The 25672-nt window shown below is 38.1% G+C and overlaps 2 protein-coding genes across 5 annotated transcripts in view; one reads left to right on the top strand and one right to left on the bottom strand.

Moving 5' to 3' along the window:
- The window catches only part of STARD13 (StAR related lipid transfer domain containing 13), a 332321-nt gene extending 325543 nt beyond the window's left edge, over positions 1-6778 (bottom strand). The window contains exon 1 of the mRNA XM_090133176.1: positions 6622-6778. The gene's annotated coding sequence lies outside the window, so the exon portion shown is untranslated. The remainder of the gene's footprint in view (positions 1-6621) is intronic.
- RFC3 (replication factor C subunit 3) lies at positions 250-25672 on the top strand. 4 transcript variants are annotated; one of them, XM_090133272.1, is made up of 9 exons: positions 250-271; positions 13738-13875; positions 14689-14756; positions 17517-17614; positions 19261-19442; positions 19665-19801; positions 19912-20010; positions 21101-21170; positions 22410-25672. In XM_090133272.1, the coding sequence occupies exons 2-9, from the start codon at positions 13807-13809 to the stop codon at positions 22599-22601; spliced, it is 915 nt and encodes a 304-aa protein (XP_089989398.1). In that variant the 5' UTR covers positions 250-271; positions 13738-13806; the 3' UTR covers positions 22602-25672. The 4 variants fall into 4 exon arrangements, with proteins under 4 accessions (XP_089989398.1, XP_089989387.1, XP_031471589.1 ...); XM_090133261.1 differs by lacking the exon at positions 250-271 and adding an exon at positions 11891-12032; XM_031615729.2 differs by lacking the exon at positions 250-271 and adding an exon at positions 12248-12419 and having other exon boundaries at positions 22410-25667.

Below are 25672 nucleotides of genomic sequence, written 5' to 3'. Positions count from 1 at the left end.
TTCTCTGACGAAACTAAGAAAAATTGAGCTTAAAAAAAAAATACTTCAGTATATCTATGTAGCTTTGATCCCTTAAGTCTCATTCCCTAGGTAAGTTGAGAATGCAAAATTGAGTGCACTCAAATTGAAACTGTACGTCATTTGATAAATCTCTGAACTTCTGGTAGTAGATGAATTGCTGATAAAATGGGTACAAAATATATGGTTTGATTTGCTTTCTCAAGTGGCCAAGCAAGCCTACCTGAACTGCTCCAAGCCATGGGGATAAAAGGTAAGAAAGACAATAAATGCATTTCAGTAGATTTTAAGCAATGTACTAAGAACAATTATTTCTGTATTAAATACGTTTAAGATGATAAATTAATCAAGTATGCTAACATGAGAGATTTTAGGTGACTTTGCTATGTTATCTGCTTTGTATTGAAGTCACATAAATCAATTTGTTTAACAATAGTTAAGCAGCAGCAGCAGATAGGTAGATAAGGAAAATGTTAGGACACACAACACAGTGCCTTCTGGTACCATTGAGAGTTGCTCAGCCTGACTTAAAGAGCTAAGGCAGAGACTAGAGGGACACATGCAGCTGCAATGAGATTTGCATCACTTCACCTATGAGAAAACAACCTGATGATTCAGGCCAGTGCAATAACATCCCCTGCTGATTTGTCCTTTATATTGATACCTCCATTTTTGTCACCATTTGAATTCTGCCACAGTGGGAAGCTTCTCATGGTGTGTATTATTCTTATGCTAGCCTTGATTAGAAAACATCTGCCTCCTTAGTTTTTACAATCAATAACTTAATTTTAAAGCTAAGAAGCATTTTTGATTATTTTTGAACAAAGCCAAAACCTGTGAGTATGTGAGCAGCAACAACCACAGGAGAAAGAGCTAATTTTTTTTTCTCATCCAGAGCCTTATTCAGTATTATTTTTCTCTTTCACATCCCTGTGCTGCTCAAAATGCCAGTTTATGGCACAGGTCATAGGGCTTATGAACACACTTTCCTTCAGAGCCTGGTGTACACAATCCTGAAGCCCTCAGACAATTACAGTAAAAAATAGAAGCATCAACTGCAATCTATTCACACAGTGTGATACTGTTACTGCTGAGGTTTTAATTTGTCCTGAGACTGTACGTATCAGCACTTTTTCAAAATTACATTAAAAAACGATAGTTTGTTCAGTCTAAAATCCAGGCTTACTAGGCACTGAAATCATTGTGGTTCCCAAGCTCACTGACAAAGGACTTGGGATTTTACGATCCAAGAGTTAAGAGGTTAAGGATGTCCTCTGCAGGCAGCACTCCCACTCCCAGCAGCAGGCAGCATCAGAGTCAGCCTACAGGACTTTATATGAGGATATGAGGGAGGAGAACTGGGATGGAAATCGGTGGAAGCAAGGGTTGAAAATCCTTCCTTTCTCTTTACTGTCTTGTCTGAGTTAAGTTTTTCAAAGCTATCTCCTGTTCTCTTCAAAATCAGTGGGGATTTTACTTTACCTACACAGACAGTTTGAAATGACATCCATTCAAAACTATGGAAAATGCCAATTTACACAAATTTGCATCAAGCTGCACCTTCACATTTTCCTTTAATAAAAGAATCCCTTTTCTGCTGAAGCTAGACAAAGTTTATCAACCAAACTGAAAAATCAAGCTCCAAATGAGCCACCACAGAGTACAATTTAATAAACAAGTTAATAATTGTAATTCTAAGCAGGATCTGGAGAAATGCCCATCATGGAATACAGAAGAACAAAAACTGAACAAAGCTATACCGTTGATTTTTTTCAAGGTTTTTTTTTTTTTTTTTTTTTTTTTTTTTTTTTTTTTTGAGACTCTCATCTTTTATTGTGATTTTCAAACAGGTTTACAGAATTATACTGAGAGCTTCCTTGGGTTGATATTTCACTGAGCAGTATTGGGCAGTCTCTTTTCTGATACAACTTGACTACTGCAGTAAGGTTTCTAAGGCCTTGCATTGCTAACAGAGACATTTTAAAATTCTCTCTCTTAAAATTCTCTCTCTCTTAAAATTTACACATCATATGAGACCTTGCTTAAATGATGTGTAAAAGTCAAAGATGACATCATTTAAAAAAATCATTTAAAGCATCATTTAAACCAAAGAACATATTGGAAAAAAAAAAAAAAAAGAAAAAAAAAACCACCAAAACTCAGGAGCTGCCTTAAATTACTTTCAAATATTAAAAATAACCAGTATTACTATACCCTTACCTCCAGCTAACAGCTTCAAAATGTTTGACACAACCTTGTAAGCATTTTCTTACAGTGGTGATAAAGTTTAAATTCTGCTAATCATTGCAGCTGACCTGCCTCATGGCAATCCTAGCACAGAGAGAACTAAATAAAGTGCAGAACAATCTACTACTCATCATGCCTATTTCTTAGTTACCTACAAAATAAGTCAAAGCTTTAAGAAAGATAGCATTCTAAATTAGAAAGACCGTAGATCAATATACCAAATCCTCTTTCAGACTCTGGCCAATATCTGATATTGCAGGATGAAGAAAAAGCCCTGTTCTTAACTATCCACCTATTTATCGCTTACTGCATGAGAACAAAGAAATTCTTTTAGACCTTTGCTGGCAATCTGCTTAGTCTTTGATGCATAAGATTTAAATAGCCTTATTTTTATCTTACAATTTTAATAGAAGGTAATTAGATTTATAAAAAAATTCAACCATACTGTTTGATAGGTGGAAAGAAACAATCTTTGTATAATCCCGTTATTCTGAAATCACAGGATAACTGACTCCAAGATCTACAATTGTGGAACAGAAAGCATTATATTATATTGATGAATGATGTCCAGGATGTGCACCATATGGTGTTCAATGACAAACTGAAGTTGGAAATAAAACAGAAAGGAATACAATGACTCTTGATCTGTGATGCTTCTGTAACGTTTAACAGAATAGAATGGCAAAGAATGAATATTCCACTATCTTATTAAATATGTTTTAAAATTATTAAGATTTTAAGTCAAGTTTATTTGTTCATTTTAGTCAAAATCCCGAGCCTATGGAAATTAACAGCAAAATAACTGTTTCCTTTGCTGTGATTACAATTTAACCCATTTCTGTAATGATTTAATAATTGAAGCTTTTGATAGTACAAGAAAACTTCAACAGTGCCATCTTTTAAAATTACATGTCTTTGACTCTTCTCAGAGCAGCTTTGACTACTGATAGCATACAGGCTTCATATATATCCAAGCAGCTAAACAGTAAAGCTGATCAGATGCCTTCGGAGATCAGAGAAAGGTCTCTGAAATATTCTGATAATCAGTACTTTGATAATCACTGCTTCTCCGCAAGAACACTACACTTTCTAGAACAAAATTAAGGCTTGCTAGAAATAAGAAATTTCTTTTTTTTATATATCTTTAGTATTGGTAAGTTTAGATAACACTACAATATATGCGAGGTAGCCACAGTGATGTGATCCCGAACGCACCCCCATATCTATCTTTGTCATCTTACACAGCCATAAATATGAAATAAAACCTTTCTTGATCTTTTAGAAACCTTGTTCTAAGACAGTTCTCCTGCAATGATACAGAAGCTTGTGAGTTTACTTCTATTGATGTTTAAATAAATGCTCATATGTGGTGTTACTATAACTCATTTACCCTTATCATGTTCTTTCCTTAAAGTTTATTAGCTCCATTTGTTATGTCACTTTTAAAATTAGATTGGGAGATATCTGGGGAAGGAATCATTAGCAGGTTGCAATCAGAGCTCTTAATTATGATCCTACTGGAGGGTGCTGAGGAAGCTGTAGCTGAGTGAACAGATGTACTCATTTTTAATAGGGGAAGTTATGTCATAGTAAATTACTGCTCACTTTTCCAGAAGATGGGCCAATTGAAGGACATGCAGTTAAAAGCGGTAACAGAACTGAAACTGAAAAGGCATGACAGATCTGACATAGTAAGCACAGACACTTAATGCTGCTGCTCAGACTGTGCACGCTGCAGCAGAATGCAGATGGGCTCAAGACTGCTTCCATTGGTTGCCAGTAAAGCATCAGAAAACAGTTTCTGGAGAAAGATAAACAAGATGCTAACAGGAAATGGTACAAGAGTATGAAAGGGTTCACTGCCTGGCAATGATAAAGAATAACAGTGGTCTTTTCTGGGACAAAATAATTTCCCAACAGAGGTACTAAATGGCCTAAAAAGCCTAATTTCTGCTTCCTAGGAGCAAAATTCTGCCATGGCTTAATGGAAGACTGACAGAAAAGATATAGAAGCTAATTAAGAGCTTACTAAGTGAAGCAGGAAGCTTACTATGACAACAGGTCCTAGGTCTGCTGGTCCTGAATATATGCATACAACTCGATCCTATCTGGTCTAAGTCTCCACATAAAGCAATGGAAAATAAAAAAAGAGCAATCCAAAACTGCAGACAAATGCTATATATCTGCATTCAGCAGACACATGCACGGTCATGGAGATAAAGGTGTGAGAGCACAGCACTTCTCAGCATTCAGTTGCTTGCAGTGGACAAAGAAGATGCCAAGGCAGAACAGAAAAGCTGGGGCAGATGGAGTGATAATTTCTCTGCACATTCTGCCAGCCTTCACCAATTGCCTCCTAGGGTCTATCTGAGCCAGAATTACCTTCCACAAATTCACTAAAATTAAAGATTTTTCTTCTGTAAGAACTCACTGAACTCATGTGAACTTTTAGCCTCTACAGTATCTTGTGGCAAGGACTTTTGCTGTGTTACCATGTACTCAGAGAAGTTCCATGCTATCCTCCTTGTTTTGAACCTGTGGAGTCATATTTTTAGTACATGCCCTTATTATTCCAAGGAAACAGTACCACTCAGGATTTTCCAGGAGACAGTCAAGCATGACTGGTCAGTGAGCAAATGCTATGAGCAGAAAGTCATACAACAGAATCACAGAATCACAGAATCACAGAATGACCTGGGTTGGAGGGGACCTCAAGGATCATGTAGTTCCAACCCCCCTGCCTAGCAGGGCCACCAAACAACACTCATGTTCATTTGTATTGGCAAGTGAGAAAGGCCAAAGAATGCAAGTCAGTCCCGTGTCACTCACAGAATCATAGAATCTTTTGAGGTGAAAGGAACCCTTAAAAGTCATCTAGTCCAACTCCCCTGCAATGAACAGGGACCCTACAGCTAGGTCAGGTTGCTCAGAGCCCCATCCAGCCTGAGCTTGAGTGTCTCCAAGGATGTGGAACATGCAGCACATCTGCCTTTCTCCACCTTACCCATCCCTCCAGTACTACCCTAGCAGACCCTTCATGCTCTAGTACAGCTCCAGGATATGTCACATATACCTTCAGAGTCATGCTGTAACAGCTTCATTCTGTTGGCTGCAACTCAGTCCTTGCATTCTATCAGACACTTATAATTAACAGACACACAGAAAAATAATTTTGCATGGTCTTGTATATGTACTTAGGTAGTCCACTTAGGGACCAGAGGAGACTGATAGCCAAGTTTAATATCTCTAGGCTAGGCACAGCCAGTCTTCATCTCTCAGCTTAAGGCCCAGAGAACGGTCCATAGGCCTAATTCAACAATGCAGCACAGGCATAGCCTGAGGTTATCTCTATATAAATGCGTCACAAAGGGCGAGGGCCCATATCATAAACTGTTTACATCATCCTTGGCATGATTTTGTCTTGGGTCAGTGAATACTTACTCAAATTGAAGCTTGAATGTAGGTTGGGGACTATCAAAGGTCACATTCTATTCTCAATAGGCCTTATGGATAGGAATAAACAATAGGGTGTCCTAACTCCATAACATTTGGTGATAGCTAATCTTATTAACCTAGAATTGTCACTCTGCTTTTATTTACTACTATATATAAATGCTGGTTGTGATTAGCAAAGAAGGAAAACTTGCACAAATAGTACTGTACAAGTTTATGTAGCTTTCTGGACACTATCTGCAATACAGCATGTCTGGATCCATTGGCCAAGCCCAAAAACATATGCTGGCATCCAAAGAGGTAAGATATGGTGAGCTTACTCTCTCTCTTTAGCTTGTTCCTATAAAGCTTGTTAGCTTATCATTTTGCTACTAAGAACTCACCTTTGATCTAACTTCTGATAGACTTTTAAAAAGCCACCACACACATCCCTGAAAACAGTTGACTTGGTGAAAAACTTTAGAATCAGGAATGTTTCTGGTCACTCATACAAGGAGCTATAAAATTGAAGCAAATTACCAAAGCATCAAGAGTGTTCTTAGGTCTGTATATAAAAATGAAGTTAAGGATAGGACAGCAAAAATAACCCTGGTACATTATTCTGACAATGTGGCTCCACAAGATTTTAAATTGATTGAAGGTGGTACAAACATGATCTTGGCAAATCCTTACACAAAGCTGACTACAGCACAAATTCCAAGGATATAAACTGATAAAGAAATGGTTATAGTTATTGCCCATTTAGTTCACTAAACCAGCTTTTCATTGAGTTGGATAAGCACAGTGACAACAAAGGGTAAAGAGCAGAATGCTGGAGGGATAGGGAGCAGAGAAAAGAAAGTACAGCAGCCACAATTTAGATAATTTAAAAATGTTATGGAGTGGTAGCCTATGCATATGCACCTTATTTTGTTTCTTCATCACAAAATACAGTGTTGTTCCATATACATGAAGCTAGAAAATAATCCATATCTTGCTGCATATCTTGTATTAATTGCTCTTCAAGGCCAGCACTTCCTAGTAGTTTAAGCTGCTTCTTCCTGGTGGCAGCCTCCTGAGGCACAGTAAAACAAGAGAACAGATTTGTCATGAATATAGCAAATTATTTATACGAGCTCAGTTCTACTTGTACTTACACTTCAGATGAAAAAAAAGAGAATCTTTAAACAATTCTTTATTTCAGTGTAAAGAACTGTACGTTCAGACTGACACCTGGAGAACAGAAAGTACAAAAAGCGATAATGAGAACTAATGCAAAATATTTACTTAAACGACTATGCCTAATGACAGAAGTTATCCTTTTTTTTCCCCACTGTTAATTTCAACAGCATAGCAATCTTCTCCACAAGGTATGTCAGTGCTTGGTTTTGCATTGAGTACTTTAAGAAAGCCCACTTATTTTAAAGTGAACTTGTTTAAGCTAGATAAGAGCAAGAAGAACCATCAGAAGAACTTATGACAGTTTTCTTTTTGTCAAGTAATACAAAAAGCAGCAGTTCTGTCACTATAGACTTGTAATATCAGACAATAGGAACTCAGTCATTTAATCTCAGCCAGTATAGCTTTTCATCATGAAGAGCTCTGGGACTGTGGTTTGTTCCAGTTCACATCAATAGCAATACAGCTGTCTGAAGACACATCAATACTAATAGCTGCTCACAGTGCCTATTGCTCTGTGGTAATTTTCCAAGATCACAGTTATGCGATATTGTTGTGTGTACATCTACTGTAACTAAAAGCTGTGTGTCTCTGGTAAACATTTTCCAAATTACATTTCTATCCCAGATTTATCCTGTAATTGCATACTGGACATTTAAAAATAAAAAAATGTGGAGTGTAACATGATGTAGTATTTTAAAAATTACATTTATGTTTATAAGTGAAAAATGTTCATTGAGATTATGAAAATGTGCTGCTTGTCAGAAAAAAATGTGAGTGTTTTTGGTCATATACTCTTTGCTACCTTTCATCTGGATTACAGAGAACTGTTCCCATCTCAATAAGCTGATTCTACCTCAGTATGTAGAAACAGGGGGCTGGCCTCAGATCAAAACCTGAAAGATCAGCAATCTTTACTGAAATTAACATCAAACTTAGAGATTAAAGCTCTAGTGAAAATGAAGAGTCCCAGAAGAAAACCAAGAAATTCAAATGCTTCTATACGCTTGTTGAGCCAACACAAATGTAATTATTCTACAAGTGAAAGACAAATTAGGAGATGTGAGAAAGATCACTGTGGCCCCAGAAAAAAACAAGATCCTACAAAGATAATAATTAGATAGGAACAGTAAAATTTTATAGGACATGAAATTATGGTAGTCAAGCTCTGAAATATTAGTTAGTTCATAAAACATAGTTCATGCTATAAAACCTTCAAGTTTCAGTAAATGTATACAAACCACAACTAGAGACAAACAGTATGTTCTGCCCATTGCACGGCAGAAAACAACAGATTATGAGAACTTTTTCCCTAGCAATACAACAGGAATTTCATTTTAATATCCCACGATTATTACCATAATTGGAAATACATTAATATGTGTTTAGAGGTTTCTGGATTTCTTTTACAAACTTTCTATAACTTCAGAGGAACTGGACCACTTATTATCTTGGTGAAAGTTAAAGAAATCAAGAAAACACCTATTATGTGGGCTACATTATTTAGAATGCATTATTTTTGGTGATTTTTTCATCAAAATGCAACTCCAGCCAATTAAAAAAAATCTAATTCAATTTCTGGTGGAAATGGAAGCAAATAATTCCACATCTCAAAATAATTCATAGCCCTTTGTCAACCATATACTTCCTTGCCCAGAAAGAGATAAAAAATATCAAATGTCAGCATCCTGGCAAAATTAATTCTTAATTAATGTCATGTACCAATATTTGTTTATATATTTAAGTATCTGACAACATGTTACTTTTCAAAGAGCTGCGTGATTAGCTTCTATACAGAGCTTATGTTTCTTATTTAGGATATACCCAGAAAAGAAGGTTGAATATTTCTTAATACATCGAGACTTTCAAAAGAACCGTCAATCCATATCTTCAGTTCTTAATAGATAGAGCTTCCTCTGCTCCAGCTCTTCCCTTACTGCAAAATACAGGCTGATGGAAACTGAAGAACACAGCTATATATATTTTAGTCAGTGACCTTGTAAATCTGAGGGAAAGATCTAAACTATGAATGATAATAACCTATGGTTTTTATAAAAAAAAATCTGTAGAAGATGAATATCTATTCAAAATAGCTGTAGTTCATCTGAAGAATGGATCTACAAGTCTGTATGTCCCCAAATAGATGTTTGAATTTATGTTCAGAATATTATAAAAACGTCATTTCTCCTCTTATGCTTTCTGCTATGAGTAACTGTGTTGCTGTAAATCTTGCTTAAATGTGTTTGACACATAGTTTGACAATTCCTAGTGGTAGAAGAAGAGGTCTTACGTTTGCACAGCTACACGTAATTGTGGCCACAGAGGCCACAAGAACAGCAAAGTGTATCTCATCTTTTAATTCTCCAGGCATGCAAGAGACTTACAAAGCTGAGAAGGGTCTGGTCCTTAGCAACAGGAATTGGAATATAGAGTACTGATTAAATCATTTTATGATATTGCTAAGTGTCCTGAGCGCAGTAAAATACAATGATTTTACTTTCTTTTTTTTTTTTAATAGACCTATTTCTTTTCACCCTACCTGTTCTTTAGTAAAATAACTTACATCATCTTTTTGAGGTAGAAAGATGTAGAAAATCTTTTGCAGTAATGACTGATGGACAAGATGTATCCTCCAATTAAATGTTATCTCTGTAGCCTTTTCCATAATGCTCCTTCTGTATCTTCTTGTGCCTTTTTAGCTTGCCTAATCCTTGCATAGATAAATTCTGTGCTGTATTTCTTACATTACCCTTCCAGAGTATGTACAGGATTGTAAGATAACCTATTAGACTGTTGAAGAACTTGGATTTTTTCATTTTACATCCTATAAAGAAGCAGCTTCTTCAGTGCTGCCAGTCTATATGGAATATTTGGTATTTTAGATTTTTTTTGGCTATCACCTTTAGTGTTTTTCTTTCCAATGTCACATTCAATCTGCATGACATCAGCATGTCACCAACAGAACAGATGTCACTTTATTGCAGTCTTTTTCTTCCTTTTTTTTTTTTTTTTTTTTTCATTCTAATTAGTGATCTACTCTTTCTTGATATGCTACAATTTACTTGCAGCAATATAGGCACTCTGATGGGGACAGGGTGATATAACCGAGAGTGACAGCCAACAGAGTGGCAATAATCTACTAAAATATTTGAAACTGAAAAGAAAATTTATCTCAGTCAAGTAAGCAGCCTGAAGGATCAAAGGATGCCAGACAGTCTTGTCAGAAAAACAGAAGTTGTTGTACAACAAAATGGTACTTGTTAATAGCTACTTGGATTGCTAGAAGCAATCACACTGTAATGACTGAGGAGGTCAGTGTAAGAACGCTCTGATTTCTTTTAACGTTGCATTAACAATCAGTTTAAAATTGGTTAAAATGTATGTATATATTTAAACACCGGGCCCAGATCTTTTACTTCAATTTGGTACAGGATGGGGCTTCTTTCAGAGTGCCTGACATGGTGTCACATTCTAATAACATGGCTGCTTGTAGTAGGGGGCTCAGAATGCCATATGTAATTAAAATCTCTATTTTGAGATACATTCTCTAGTTTATTCATGCAGAGAAGTCATTTTACCTCTTGAACTTTCTGCTGGACTGAACAAAATGAGTGAAAATGTATTATTGCAGTCCTTACATTTGAGTGAATTGTGGCTGCAACTGAAATTACCACAATCTCCTGTATCCTTCATGTTAATTTATTTGTAATGCACATGGTCAAACCATTCCATTTTGGATATTTACTTCTTTTTGTTTAGATTTATAGTGAACTTGAAAAATTAATGAAGTGGAAAATCAAAGCTTTCTAGGGCACTTTAATCTGATAAAAAATACCACAACTGCAATGCTTCATGCAGACCCAGGTTTTAAAATGGTAAGATATTTACTTAGCAAAACAATTTTGTTCATCTGGTTAATTACTTTGTAAGGCAAGGAACAATTTAACTGAAAACATAAGTGTAAGCCCATACATTACTGAGGCAGCACACATTTACCAACATTTTGTCCTTGGAAAAACAAGAGATCCTAAGGAAATTTAATGACCTAACAGTAAAAAGAGCTTAGGGCTTTTAAGGGCTGTTAGATTTCTTCAGTTCTGCTCGATCTCATTGGGAGCTGAAAGTATCAAAAGCCTCCTGGGTGGCGTCCTACCTGTTTAAGCTTGACCTCATTCAAAAAAGATTTGGTTTTGCTGATACTTTCAAAAGCCTGGAGTCTGACAAAGCACTTGCGAGAAGGTGGAAGGCGTTCGTAAACACAAAGTACCTCTGGGGGCTGGAAACACTCAGAGGGTTATTATAAGGAGTTCTGTCAGAGATTGCAATTAAGTCTAGCACGACACTGAGAGACAAAAGAGTAGCACATCACTCAGAAATTATTAAAAGTCAGGTAAATGAACAGTGGATCTGAAAAAGCTTGTAAAGGCGAGTCATAAATGTGACTAACCAAAGAGAACAACAAAGGAAAATAAGCACTCATGGACAAATTTAGAGATTACTCTGAGAAACAGATGGTAGAGAAGAGCCACGTGAGAAACTGTAGACCGCAAAATGTAAATTTAGAAAGCAGCAGAGGAACAGGTCATGCTGTGGTGGTGGGCAGAGCAAAGGGATTCAAAGGTACACACAGCCTGATGCTTCTGCAGGCACAATCACATATAAGGACGATGCTGGCCAAGCAGTACAAGGTGAATTTGCTAATCCAAGGCCATCTGCAAATAAAACTAATTTGCAAGCATCTAGGAGAGTACGTAACACGGCTTTTCCAAAGAAATCAGCCGTGGTTCTTGTTGATGTGCTCTCTTTGCCCCCACTAGATTGATGCGACCTTTAGGAGTAACATGAATGTCTGGGAAAACAAAGCTATTACCTACATTATGGCTTTCTGACTGAGAATAAATGTGAGCACAGAGCTGATAAAATTGGAAGTCACATGAACTCTTAGTCATATATAAATATATATATATATTTCTTTTTTTCCCAAAAATGATCTATAGCATTATGCTGACACATTTTAGCAGGGCAGGCTGAGGGGAGGCCTGACGGCGGCTGCAGCTCCTCACAGGGAGCGGAGGGCAGCGCTGAGCTCTGCTCTGTGTGACAGCGACAGGGCCCGAGGGAACGGCATGGAGCTGCGGCAGGGGAGGGCAGCTGGGGTGAGGGAAAGGGTCTGCGCTAGAGGGCGGTGAGCATGGGACAGCCTGCTGTGGGCACGGGCACGAGTGTCGGAGCTCAAGGAGCGCTTGGACAGCACTCTCAGACATCGGGATTGGTTGTTGGATGGTGGTGTGGAGCCAGGGGTTGGACTCGCGGGGGGGTGGGAGGTGGGGAGGGACAGGAGAGGAAAGCGCTGCCCGCCGCGCTATGTCCCTCGGCGGCCGCCGTAGCCGCCGCTCCTCCCACCGGTAGCAGCCGGGGCTGCGCGGGGCGGTGGAACGGCGCGCTTTTCAACCGCCATGAGCCTGTGGGTGGACAAGTACCGGCCCAGCGCCCTCAGCCGCCTGGACTTCCACCGCGAGCAGGCGGCGCAGCTCCGCAGCCTGGTGAGGGGCCCGGCCGTGGCCTTCAGGACCCCGTTGTGCGGGTTGGCCCTGCAGGGGTCGTGGCAAGGGGGGGGGGGGGGGAACGACGTGCCGGCGGATTGGCGTTGCCCGTGTTGTACGTGGAGGGGTCGGTGCTTTTGAGAGCAGGGCTTGTCTTCTTCAGCTGACGTCAGGCGGAGGTCTGAAGCGAGCCTCGATGAAACCTGGGGCTGTGAAGTTGTGAGGGTTCAGGGAGACAGTCGAGGTCAGGCTGGAGCGGCTCTGAGCACCTGAGGGAGCTGAGTGCGTGTATATATTACACCTCTAAGCTTTGCCTTCTTCCTTTTCCCTCCTTGCCCCCTCCTTGAAAGCCTTCAAGGCCAGGCTGGGTGCGGCTGTGAGCAACCTTGTCTAGAGGGAGGTGTCCATGCCTATAGCAGGGGGTTGGAACTAGATGATCTTAAAGGTCCCTTCCACCCCAAACCGTTCTGTGATTCTGTGTTTATTGTGGTAATGGCAGCAAGCTGTGTCAGGGGAGGTTCAGATTGGATGTTAGGAAAATATTCTCAGAATGAATGGTGAGGTATTGGCTCAGGGAAGTGGTGGAGTCACCCTCCCTGAGGTGTTACAAGAACCGTGTGAGTGTGGCACTGAGGGCCGTAGTTTAGTGTGCGTGGTGGTGGTGGGCTGGTGGTTGGACTGAGTGAATTTAGATGATGATCAAAATGATCATCAGGATGTTCTTGACCTTTTCCAACTGTTATGAATCTAGATTCCTTTTTTTTGTTGTTTTTTTTTTTGTTGTTGTTTTTGAGGTTTATAGGTAAATGAAGCTATACATTGTCTTGATGGGAAATTTCAGAGAAAATATTAATGCAGGAAAGGAGTTAAGTTCTTAATTTACATAATGAGTTAGGACTGAGTTGTACAAGAAAAAACATGTAATGTGAACTTGTCTGACAATGCACTGTGTGATAATTCTGTTTACAAGGGCAGGTAGTGATAGGACAAAGGGGAATAATTTTAAACTGAGACAGGAGAGGTTTAGGTTAGATATTAGGAGGAATTTTTTCACACAGAGGGCATTGGAACAGGTTGCCCAAGGAGGCTGTGGATGCCCCATCCCTGGAGGCATTCAAGGCCAGGCTGGATGTGGCTCTGGGCAGCCTGGTCTGGTGGTTGGTGACCCTGCACATAACAGGGGGTTGAAACTAGATGATCATTGTGGTCCTCTTCAACCCAGCCCAATCTATGTTTCTATGAATGCATAAACAAATGTTCTCTTGCAACTTAAGGAAAATACTGTTGAAACTAATTGATCTTATTGCTTTGTGTTCAGGTTCAGTGTGGTGACTTCCCTCATCTGTTGGTGTATGGGCCATCAGGAGCTGGGAAGAAGACAAGGATAATGTGCCTGTTAAGAGAATTATATGGTGCAGGTGTGGAGAAACTGAGGATTGAGCATCAGAGTATAACGGTAGAAAAAATAACTTTCCTCTCCTGCTAAGCACTGTAGACATTTGTATACTGACATGTTTCTTTTGTGAGACCTTTATATGAGTTTTTATATATATGTATTTATTTTTTCTGTACTCAGTATCTTTTACCTCATTTATGCGATTAGTGATGCTGGTTTTGTTACTTGAATAGATAACTTTTACCATTGTTAATGGATATTCTTGTTCCTTAGGTGTTTGTGGATGGGTTTGATTTGTTTTTATTTCTTATACCAGTTTGAGCAATAACATATATAATAGACTAGTAGAGAATTTCAATTTTCTGTAAAGGTAACCCTTAATTTTAAATTAAGCACTGCTTTTCTCATACATGCAATTTATAACTTCTGTTCTCATTCCCATAATGACAATTTCAGCATTAATTAGTTTAAGCTGTTGTGGGTTTTTTTGATCTACCTTGGTCTTAGGCATTTAATACAACCTTCCAGTAGTAACTATTTATCTACTCAAAATTCTTATTATGGAAAACTTAACTGGCAAGGAATTACCAAATCCTATTTATAGGTTGTTGTGAAGAAAAAAACAATAGTGGAACAAATATAATACCTGGATGATGCAGTAATAGGAGCTGTATGTTGCTATAATTACTGTTCTACAGGCTGAATGATGCATCAGTGCTCCTTTTCTCCTTTACCTCCTTCTGGGATAGGAGATGCATTGGAGCAGTGTCTTAGTGTTCGTTTGATCTGAGATGTAACAACTTATAATCTGCAAGGTTTCTTTTATTGAAGAGTTCTTCAGATACTAATTTATTATGGTTACTTTCTACATAGGCACCTTCTAAAAAGAAAATTGAAATTAGCACGATTGCAAGTAATTACCACCTTGAAGTTAACCCAAGGTAAGTGTACTCGAAAAAGAAGTCCCACATGCAATGTGATCACTGTCTTATATTTGAAGTGGTTTTGAGATGAGTATATAAGGGCCTGACTGCTCAATTTATTGCCTGAGCAAATCAGATAATGATTTGAAGTTTGGGTTGCAAATAAGGGCAGGGAAAGGAGTTTTAATTACTCAGCTCTGAGTGAGCAGAGAACTTGGATTTCTGTGTATTTAGCAGTAATGTTCTGCTTGCCTCGCCACATAAGTGTGCAGATAGTGAGGACTAGCTACCCAGGAACAATTCTTGTTTACCCATTTATGTTGCAACCAGAAACTGCTGTTTGAATCAGTGGTCCTAAGTCATTACTTCTGTCACAAACACAAAAATAAAGTGACTTGAAGCAAGGTTTACCCTGTAAGTCTTAAAATGGTATGGAGCAGGGAGGTGTATTTCCCCTTTTCTAAAAGAAAAACGGTAATAACAACAGAAATGCTCACAAAATACTGGGAGTCCTGTCATGAAGGAGGAAAGCTGTTGAGTTAAATAGCAGGAGCTATAATGCTGTCCTGTATGTCATCTTTGACAGTAGTGGAATTGCTGGTGACAGTTCAGTGGCCCAAAGTAATACTTAAATTTACCTGAAGCTCTTTAATGTTGCTTTAAATCACAGGACAGCAAATGTCTGTATGCAGCAGTAGGCTTTGGTTATGGTGGCTTTGTTTCCAGAGTTGAAATTCTAAGACTGTGTATCCTGAAGTAACTTCTAGCATTGTGCTAATTACTAAATGTTTTCTCATGTTGCTTTATGTTTTCCAAGCTGTTTTCATGTGTTCCTTTAAAAACTTGTGCTGCTGTTGGTCTCTGTATATTGATCAGTGGGTATCTGCTGGTGTTCACTTCAAATAAGTGAAGCTGAGGCTTTTGCTAATAAACTGTATACACAAGAATAAACAAAAATAAATGTTACTTTGGTGATGTGAGAGATGTCTTCTGATCTGTTTAACCAATTACTACAAATGCTTGTTACTTGTTAGAGTAACTTCAATTTGAAACATAGTAATAAATATGTATGTTACTTATATTAAAAAACAATCCTAAAATTGTGGAATTGCTGTATTGTATTATATACAATGACTGAGTTGTAAGAGTTAATGCATGGACTCTAAGCAATTGGACAGTTGCTGCATTTATGTCTGACTAGCCAGTGAACCTGTATGTGTTGTGTTCATGTTTATCAGTTTGGTCTGCAAATTTTGACTGAATTATAATACTGTGAAATTGCGTAGTGTATCCTTTGGAACGTGATAAATGGCTATCGGGGAAAGGAAATTAGCTTCTGGAAAAGGGTAGGATACTACAGACACTGAATTCATTATGGAACTTTACTAGACAGAGTCATTCTTTTTTCTCCAAAAGGAGACTGTCATCTTAATTCCGAAGCCTTGCCTGCTGGTTGCTTGAACAGTAGTTACTTGAGTAGTTATTTGAGCTGGATGCATTCAAGGTCAGGCTGGATGTGGCTCTGGGCAGCCTAGTCTGGTGGTTGGTGACCCTGCACATAGCAGGGGGGTTGAAATTAGATGATCTTTATTGTCCTTTTCAACCCAGGCCATTCTATAAAATAGATCCCCCTGAGTAACTGGGAAGTGAAAGAATAAGGAACAGTGAAAAGTATGTTTGTGGGTGAAGTTAACTTTTTGCATATTGTTTTCCTGGATTATTTGCTCTAGTTGCATAGTATCAGTGATAGTCTTTCAGTATGAAATTATGACCTGGGATTCTTTGTTAGTGCAGAAAGCACTTTAAATGCTAGGAAAGTATTTTAAAAACTTTTTCATTTCCAAAAGCTGGTACAACTCAGAGTAGAAGTAGATTGCGTAAACGTTGGAGTCTTTGCTTTTTCCCTCTGTAATTGCAGATAAGATTCTGAAAGAAACATCTCTAGGACTGAGTAGGCAAGGAGCCACCTGCTCCTTTGCAAGGAAAGGAAAGGTCTAGTTGAGTAGTGACTCAACTAGACAACTCAACAGGACAAACAAATGCTTTCTTCACTTGCTTGACAGTGAAATGTTGCAGAGCTGCTTCCTCTTTTCTTTGCTGCGTCAGTAATCTAGCTTGCAAGTCAGCCCCCGTGACTGTTGTGTCTAGCTGACCTAGATACAGCCTAGGGACTAAGAAAACTGCTCACTGCCACTGTGGGTGGTAGTATGGTGAAGAGCTAGGAAGATCACCTTTCTATTTCCTCATGTTTTCCTGACTTTGAGAGAAACAAGTTAACCACCTGTGCAATATCTGTCTTTCATTAGTAACTTCTTAGAACTTCAGAGTGCCTGCCATTCGAGTTTATGTTAGGCATGTAGTTTTAACGGAAAATGCAGTTAGATCAGTCCTTTGAGGTAGTCACCCTTCCCTGTGGTTAGACTTAATTTTTCTTGCTGTAATCATGGGCAAAAACTTTCACAGTAAATATCTGTCCAAACTGCATGTGATAAGACTTGATTTTTTTTATACCACAAAAAGTTTTTGTTTTGATGAGCTGATTAAAATCATCTGACAACAGTTTTGCCACTTTCCAAAACAGTGCAGCTAATCCAGCTGTGCCTTCACAAGCTCTGGGATTTTTATCACAGGAAGGTAACTTCTATAAAATATGTTTTGAGGTTAATTCTAACCTTGATATCTTCTGAAATATTTTGTCATTGTTGATCATAAGACCGTGGTTTTCATATGCTGTATAAAGTTGTTGTTCTAAAAGTTCTGTTTGAACTCTTAACTTAGTGATGCTGGAAATAATGACCGTGTAGTGATTCAGGAACTCTTGAAGACAGTAGCACAATCCCAGCAACTTGAAACAAGTACTCAACGAGACTTTAAAGGTGAGTAAAAGCAGTTAAACCTAGTCCAAATATTAATTAAACTTTTTAAAAAGATTTCAGGTGATTGTTTTGTGTGTACATGTGTCTTGTATGTGAATACAAGTAAACCTTTGTCAAGTTAACCAAGTTGGTGCTTTTCTTTTTCTGTGGAAAGTTTGTGGTTGAATACTCAATATGAGGTTGTATCTTGTGTTGGTTTCTTAGAAAGACTGGATGTAGCTGAATGACAGTGGCTGGGCAAATGGAATTAGGATTCCCACTGTTTTCTTTCAAGTCTACCACTTAAATGCACTGTAACTCAATTTGGTGATCTACATTAGTTATTGATGCTTAATATTAAATTGAGGGGCAGGAAAGCATTAAACTGAAACAAAGGAGGTTTAAGTTAGATATTAGGAGGAAGTTTTTCACACAGAGGGTGGTGACACATTGGAACAGGTCGCCCAAGGAGGTTGTGGATGCCCCATCCCTGGAGGCATTCAAGGCCAGGCTGGATGTGGCTCTGGGCAGCCTGGTCTGGTGCTTGGCGACCCTGCACACAGCAGGAGGGTTGAAACTTAATGATCATTGTGGTCCTTTTCAACCCAGGCCATTCTATGATTCTGTGATTATGTAAATGGTGCTGTGTTGAGTTAGTTGCTTATTTGGAGGATGAGGTGCCTTGAGCTGCATTGAGCAGAAGGTTCATAAGCATTTTATCTGCAATGTACAGCAGGATTCTGAGTAAGAAAATAAAGATGGCTTTCATTGAGTTTAAGACACTTGTTTCTACAACTGATTTATTTTTCCTGTTGTAAACTAAATTAAGAGCAAAACCAGAACTATATAACAAGAAATTGAAGGAAAGAGGAAATCTTGAGAAGAAAATAATTGACAATGGTCTTGAACTTTGATGTTTTTTGTCTCACTTATGTTACTATTCTTGGTCACACCATGTTATGTCGAAATAGCTGGTAAATTGTCTGGTCTCAGGCCCCATATGTCTCCAGAGAAGACATAGGAGAAGAGTACAGGATTGACTAATTCCTCCAGGCTGTTCTCAGGGGTCTATGAGTTGCCTGCCTATGGAGGAACCTGCAGAAAGTAGCTACAAGAGTTAGTAGCTTCATATCAGGTATCTCCTGATTGTTGCAAAGTATTTTTGAAATGTTTTTCTCTTCCCTTGAAATACCATGAAATGTCCTGCAACTACTATAACACAACAGTTTTTTGTCACTTCTTTGCTAAGATAAAACATCAGCTTTAAATATAAAATATAATGGGGGGAGTCTTCAGGAAATGTGTGCTTTTTTGATATGACCTTATGCCATAAATGCTTTTTGTGTTTCTCACATGGAATTCCTTTAAAAAGTTATTGTACTTGTTATCAGGGTGAAAGCTTCCACACCTACCTGAATTACTTCTTGGCACTGAAGTGTTGCAGTCCTGCTCTGAAGAAAATTCTATAATGTGGGTATAGAGTATGAGGGAGGAGCAGATTACACAGTCAAAAAAGCACACAGATTGTCTTAATATTGCTTTGGCTTCCTGTCTGTGGAACTGTGGTACCTCTCTGCTGCTTGTGTGATTCATTTTAGCATTATCACTTTAACATAAAAGTACACCTTTTATTAAGGAGTTCAGTATGCTTCTTTTTACTTTTTCAGTGGTGCTGTTAACAGAAGTCGACAAGCTCACTAAAGATGCCCAGCATGCTTTGCGAAGAACAATGGAGAAGTACATGGCAACCTGCAGACTTATCCTGTGCTGCAACTCCATATCAAAAATTATAGGACCTATTCAAAGCAGATGCCTGACTGTACGAGTGCCTGCTCCCAGCATTGAAGATGTACGTTGAAACAGAAGCAGAAATCAATCCTTTAAAACTTCTTACCAGATAAGTTCTTGTTGTGGGCTTAGGTAATATTTTATTTCTACAAAGTAACCTAGTATTTAGTGGTGGGTGACTTGTCAAGCATGTTTCATGATAGCTCAGTCCATCTCTGCTTTAGAAATATTTCAAGTAGGTGAATCTGTAGGTGCTAAACTGTTTGCTGAATGTCCCATCTAGATCTGCCATGTGTTGTCCAGTGTGTGTAAGAAAGAGGGCCTGACTCTTCCTCAGGAACTGGCTCAAAGGCTTGCAGAGAAATCTGGCAGGAATCTTCGGAAAGCACTGCTTATGTGTGAGTCTTGCAGAGTGCAACAGTAAGTGGCTCCTAATAATTAATTTAAGCTATGCTTTTAGGCATATGAATCAACTTTGTGTATCATTGTTAGACCAGACGACAAAGTTTGCTTTATTACCTTCAATGTAGGTATCCTTTCAGTGCTGATCAAGACATTCCTGAGATGGACTGGGAAATTTATCTGAGAGAAACTGCAAATGCTATTGTCAGTCAACAGACACCACAAAGGTAGATGAATATACTCATAGCTACAAATTGCACTTGTTTGTTTACTTTATGCTGAATGCTAAAGATGCTGTGTTTTTTAAGTATTGCATTTCTTGTAATCTGTAATTTTCTGGCATTTCACTAGACTTTGTAATTTAGTAGATAAATATACAAGATTACAAACAGCCTGCATGAAACTGTAGTAAGTCTCTGCTATTTATGTATTATTAGTGACACTTGTTTTTGGAATGCTATATCCATTTCTAAGTGAATGCTGGAGTCTGCAGAAGTTGGCCAAAAATGCTCAGAGAACGGAGAACGTTACCTCTATGAAAAGAATTATATTTAGAGAGTGGGGAGGTACAGAAGGACTTGAAGAATAGCCCTTTTTCTGATTGTCATGGTAGGAAAGCTCATAAATAATAAATAAAGAGTAAATTATAGTAATCTTAAGCATCAGAGATGGATTGTCTTGAATGTTTGTGAGTTTTTAGGTCTCTTTTAACTCTATATTCAGTTCTTTTGTTAAATTGAAGTGATTTCTTTGCTTCGGTCTGATGCTGAACTTTCTCTGCATCTTCTGTGCAATCTGTTGCAGCTTTGTATTCAAAAGTGAGCATAAGCTTAGTTGAGTGCTATGCTTTTTATTTTTCAATATTTAAAGCTTTTGTTTCACCACCTCTATCATAACATGATTTTGTGATGTAACTTAATGTGAAATAATAAATCAGTGATTTCTTTTTCAAGAGCAGTGGGAGATGCCCTCTATATTAGTCCAACTAAGAATAGATGGAAAGTAGAATTAAAGGAGGAAAAGCCTGAGACAAATTCTGATAGCCTTGTAGCTTCAAAGTTAGCTGTAAATTACAAAAGCATGTAAATATGCTCATCATATCATCAATCATACTTTATTGTTTTGAACAAAAGGTGATATGTATTATTTGAGTTGAAACTATCCAAGATGCAATGCTTCTGGTTTTAGAATCTACAAGAAAAGAATCCTCTACCTGGGTTGCTTTCTTTTTTTCCTGCTCTGTGACATACTTCACAAGTAGTGAAAATGAAAATATCTTTGTGGATATGCATCTGATATTTCATGGTTTCTCCACAGACTTCTAGAGGTTCGTGGACGGCTCTATGAACTCCTAACACACTGCATTCCTCCTGAGATTATAATGAAGGTATTCTAGCTCTTAACTGTAGCATAGATATTACACTGATAATCTTAATTAAAAACAAATAAAAATAGAAATCAAAATCATCCAGATACTGAAGAAAACATTTGCTCTTTCCAAATGGATGTGAGTGACTTTATGATGCTTTTGTGTTTCTTTCTACTAAGTAAGCAAAATAGTCCAAGTTGTTGCTTCAAAGCACTGGCTGAAGACCTTGTTCCTGCACATGTAGATACATAACATTCAATTCTAATTATTCTGAGTAGATCTACTGGACTGTTATGTTCATAGCTGCATACATCTGGATCCTGATTGAGTTGTGTAGCTTTTGAGGGCAGGAAGATTCTGTTCTCTAACTTATAAATAAACCAGATGTTTTCCATCTCAGGCTTCCTTGTTCAGATATCTGAGTGATTTATTAAAACTTACTGTGTCCTTGATGGCAAAACTGAGTATAAAAAAAAAAATGGAGGACACACTTTGTCCACCTGAGAACTTCTATGCTGTGTTTCTGTATTGAAGCACAATGGACTAAATTTGATCAAGTTTGTTCTTTTTGGTAAAATGTTGTGAAATATTCAGAAGTCCTGAATTTCAATGAAGAAAACATAACTAGAGCAGCAGGTTTCTTGTCCAAAGAAACTAAATCCACAAAAGCCTCCCACTAAATGGGATGTGTATGTTCTTGTATTAGGGAGATGCTGGAAGAAAGCCTTCTTTACTCAGGGCTGAACAAACCCAGCTCCCACAGCCTGTCTTTATAGGGGAAGTGCTCCAGCCCTCTAATCTTTGTAAAACCTTATGTTGAGTAGGTTATTACTCTGTGACCAGTAACGTCATCAAGAATAGAAATAGGAAATGAGCAATTTTAGCCAACTTTATCTATAATTCTCATGGTCATGTGCCTGTATGAAAGTATATGTTGTAGTATTTGAAGATGATGTTAATTTATTCCATTTATTAATGCATAAGTAGTTAAATTATTTTTGTTTTCTCATCTAAGAGTATAATAGTAACCTGCTGCTTTGGTGTGAATTACCTATCCAGCAAGAATGCTGTGAAGAGACTCAGTTTCATAAATCTAGCTTCATTAGACACATGATGTCATAATGATTCTTGAACATTTTTTGTTAGATTTGTGAATGAGCTGGTGATTGTTGCTTGGCTATTTCTGGAAAACTGAGGTTATTCTCTTAACTAAAAATATAAAACTTTATTAAATATTGCCTTGCTTTTGCCTTTTAGGGCCTCCTGACAGAACTTCTGAATAACTGTGATGGACAACTGAAAGGAGAAGTTGCACAGATGGCAGCCTTCTATGAACACCGCTTGCAACTGGGCAGCAAAGCCATTTATCATCTTGAAGCATTTGTAGCAAAGTTTATGGCAATTTACAAGAAATTTATGGAGGATGGACTAGATGACATGATGTTCTAAGCCCAATACCTGTAGTTATATGCAGAATGTTGTGTCATATGTATGTATGCCATATTAGTTTTCTGCTGTCCATGTCTGTTGGCATGTGGGTCTAGTTCAAAGTCAAATATTTTATTTGATTATGGATATAAACCACAATGAACTAAAGAACAGTGTTAAGTTTTGGCAACCAGATGGATTGTTTAACAGCATCAGTAGATGTATGGAAAATACCTTGTGCTTTCAGAAAGGCAAAAGATTGCTTCTGAAGATGGATAAGATGGTAGTCTACTTGTAGTATTTGTAGTATTCTTACATTAAGAAGACAGAATGTGCTTCTTGGTTTTTTTTTAATTGTTCAGGTCCAGAACTGTTAGCAAGACGTATCCATGTTGTAAATTGCTGTTTGAACATGTATGTATATATTTTGCCTACTCGTATATCTCATTATGTCTGTGTATCTCATTTCTTTGTTTTAGCCACAATATTGTCAGTGATGTGGTGACACAATGTTTTCTGACTCACATTTGTAAGCAGTTGTGTTGAAATTAGATGAGTAATACTTTTGTCTTGCTTGTAAGTCAGTTGGACAGCATCAAACTTTGTTTAAAAGGAATGTGTCCATATAAATGAAGACCACATGCCAGCTGACAATTTCATGTTGTTTCCAACGTACATAACTGCTCAGGTAAAGATTATTCCTTTGACTCTTGTATAATCAGTGGTAAGGTTTCAAATTTTAACAAGTACATCTTCTTAAGAAGTGGAAGAAAAGAATGTGAACAAGTTAAATGCTGAATTAGTGTTTTATGCCATGTAGATGATTACCTTAAACCAGGTATATGAATTCATTTACTTTGATGTAAACTGTCTTTCAGAAAAGTGGGGCAATACTCCCTAGTGCAAGTCTTTGGGGAAACATCAAAGTAAAGGAAGCCATACCAATTTGTTCTGCAGGTCTTTCACATGTTATTCCTATGTACTGTGCGTTCCCTAGGACTGACTAAATTAATGTTGTCACTTTCACTTGTCTGATTTAGACAACTGCTAGATATGTGGAAAAAATATTATATAGAAATAAATTCCCAATTGCCTCTCCTCATTCATAGTCTCTAGAATCTTGAGCATTCATGTGTATTCTTATGTGTATACATACCTTCCTGTTCAGTGCTAATGTGCTTTATAGTGAACTGGTTTTGTGATTGAGGAAGTCTAGAGGATAGACTTTCTTTACTCTTGTGCCACAAATCTACGGTGTTGTGAGAATCCAGACTGACTGATGTAGATCCCCAGAAAACTCATTTTGTTAATTCTGAAATAAGTTGGCAGAATTAATAGTTGTGGAGACAAATGCTCAAATATTTTACAAGAGAGAGCACAGAACTGAGAAAGGGGGCCATAATTACAACATGTACTAATTGCCTGCTCTTTCAGGAGGCTAGTCTATACTCATTTTCAAAACCAACCATGACTTGCTTATTGCCTACTGTAACTCGAGGAAGTCATGACAAGGCTAAGTGACACCACTTACGTATATATTTGCTTTTACTTCTAATCCATTGTCTGTGGAAAGAATGTGAAAGGGTATGAAAGGCATCATGACTTGGAAAACTTAGTGAACCTGCCTCCCTATTCCCATCCTGCTTTCTATGAGTTAAAGCAGTTTTCTGTTCTTCATCTTTTATCTATTACTGTGTTTTAAAATTGTATCAGCTGTGGTTTAATGTCCTGCTCTGTGAATCATTCTCATAAATTAAGCAGGATCAGTATTGACATGGAGAAGAGAGAGAAGATGTGTCAGTTGGAGACAGTGATTGTTGCTTCAAAGGACCTCACTTGCTCAATGCAGAAGTTTAACTGCATAACTGTGTGGCTGTGCTTCATCTAGTTGAGTGGTTTCATTTTTGTTGTGCTCTACCTCACCTGGGACGAGTAATCAAGGATGGGGAAGAAAAAGGGTAATGATCGATGATGGAGAAAATGGCTGATGCTGTTCCAGGATGCTGCTGTTTCTTTCTGTTGATCCTGCTTCTTCATGTGCTGTAGCCTGGAACACACAAACTTAAATATGCAGGCACAGAATCTCTTAAGTCTATACATGTCTCCTGCAGTGCCTGTATTCTTAAAAGAAGAAGTGTGTTTGTTTCCAGGACAACTAGTAAGTGGTAGAATTTTTCAACACAAAAATCTTTCAGTCCGTGTGCTTAGAGGTAGTCATCAAAGCAGAATAGCCTGAGTTGGAAGGGAAACACAAGGATATCAAATTCAACTTCTGGCTCCATGCAGCACCACCCAAAATCCAGACCCTACATCTGTGAGTGTTGTTCAAATGCTCCTTGAACTCCAGCAGGTTTGGCACTGCTGCCCTGCAGAGCCTGTGTATCAGCAAGTGGGGTTGATGGGATGGTATGAGCAGGTGGTTACCAGGAAAAAATGGAGACTTCTGCTGGTTTTTCCACTTATATAGTGCTATTACATGTAGCCTAATACATCTACCACAAAAGCAGAACCTTTGTGGGGTGAGGAAGCATCTTGGTGTGGGTATTTCTGCTTCCTGTATGTGTGTAAATGCACAACATTCTTCGTGACGATGTATGCTGAGCAGTGTGCACCTTCACACACCTAGCAGGAGAGGCAGTCAGAAAGACTTCTAAACACTGAATAGCACGGAACTTCTAGGTGACGTTTCTTCAGCTGATTTCACTTTTTGAGATCTGCTTAGAGTTGCTTCTGAGTTGCATGCTGAGAGGATTAGCCTTACTTTCATCCAGCATCACCTCCCGCTACTTCAAAATGAGAACTGAAAACTGCTCCTACTCAGGTGGGACTTAAACTCTGCACAGCCTAAGAGGTTGCACAGGAGTCAGCTTCATGCCAGCACAGAAAGTCAGAGGTGAAAGTTTTTTTATAAAAAAGATCAAGAAACCAAAGATGGTAACCACTTTAGTTAAACTTTCTCTGCTCTGCAAAGATCAGCTGCAAAAAGGCGAGTGGTACAGTCTGGCTTCTCTTTCCCATTTCTGAAATCTGAGTGTTAACTCCTGCAAGGAATATAATTGGGATTTTTTTTATAGGCATCCATGGTAAACAAC

The sequence above is a fragment of the Phasianus colchicus genome, chromosome 1 (assembly GCF_987193195.1).
Source record: "Phasianus colchicus chromosome 1, bPhaCol1.hap1.1, whole genome shotgun sequence".
NCBI classification, from domain to species: domain Eukaryota; kingdom Metazoa; phylum Chordata; class Aves; order Galliformes; family Phasianidae; genus Phasianus; species Phasianus colchicus.
The sequence above is the reverse complement of the archived record's forward strand: the minus strand, read 5'-3'. Positions and strand labels throughout refer to the sequence as shown.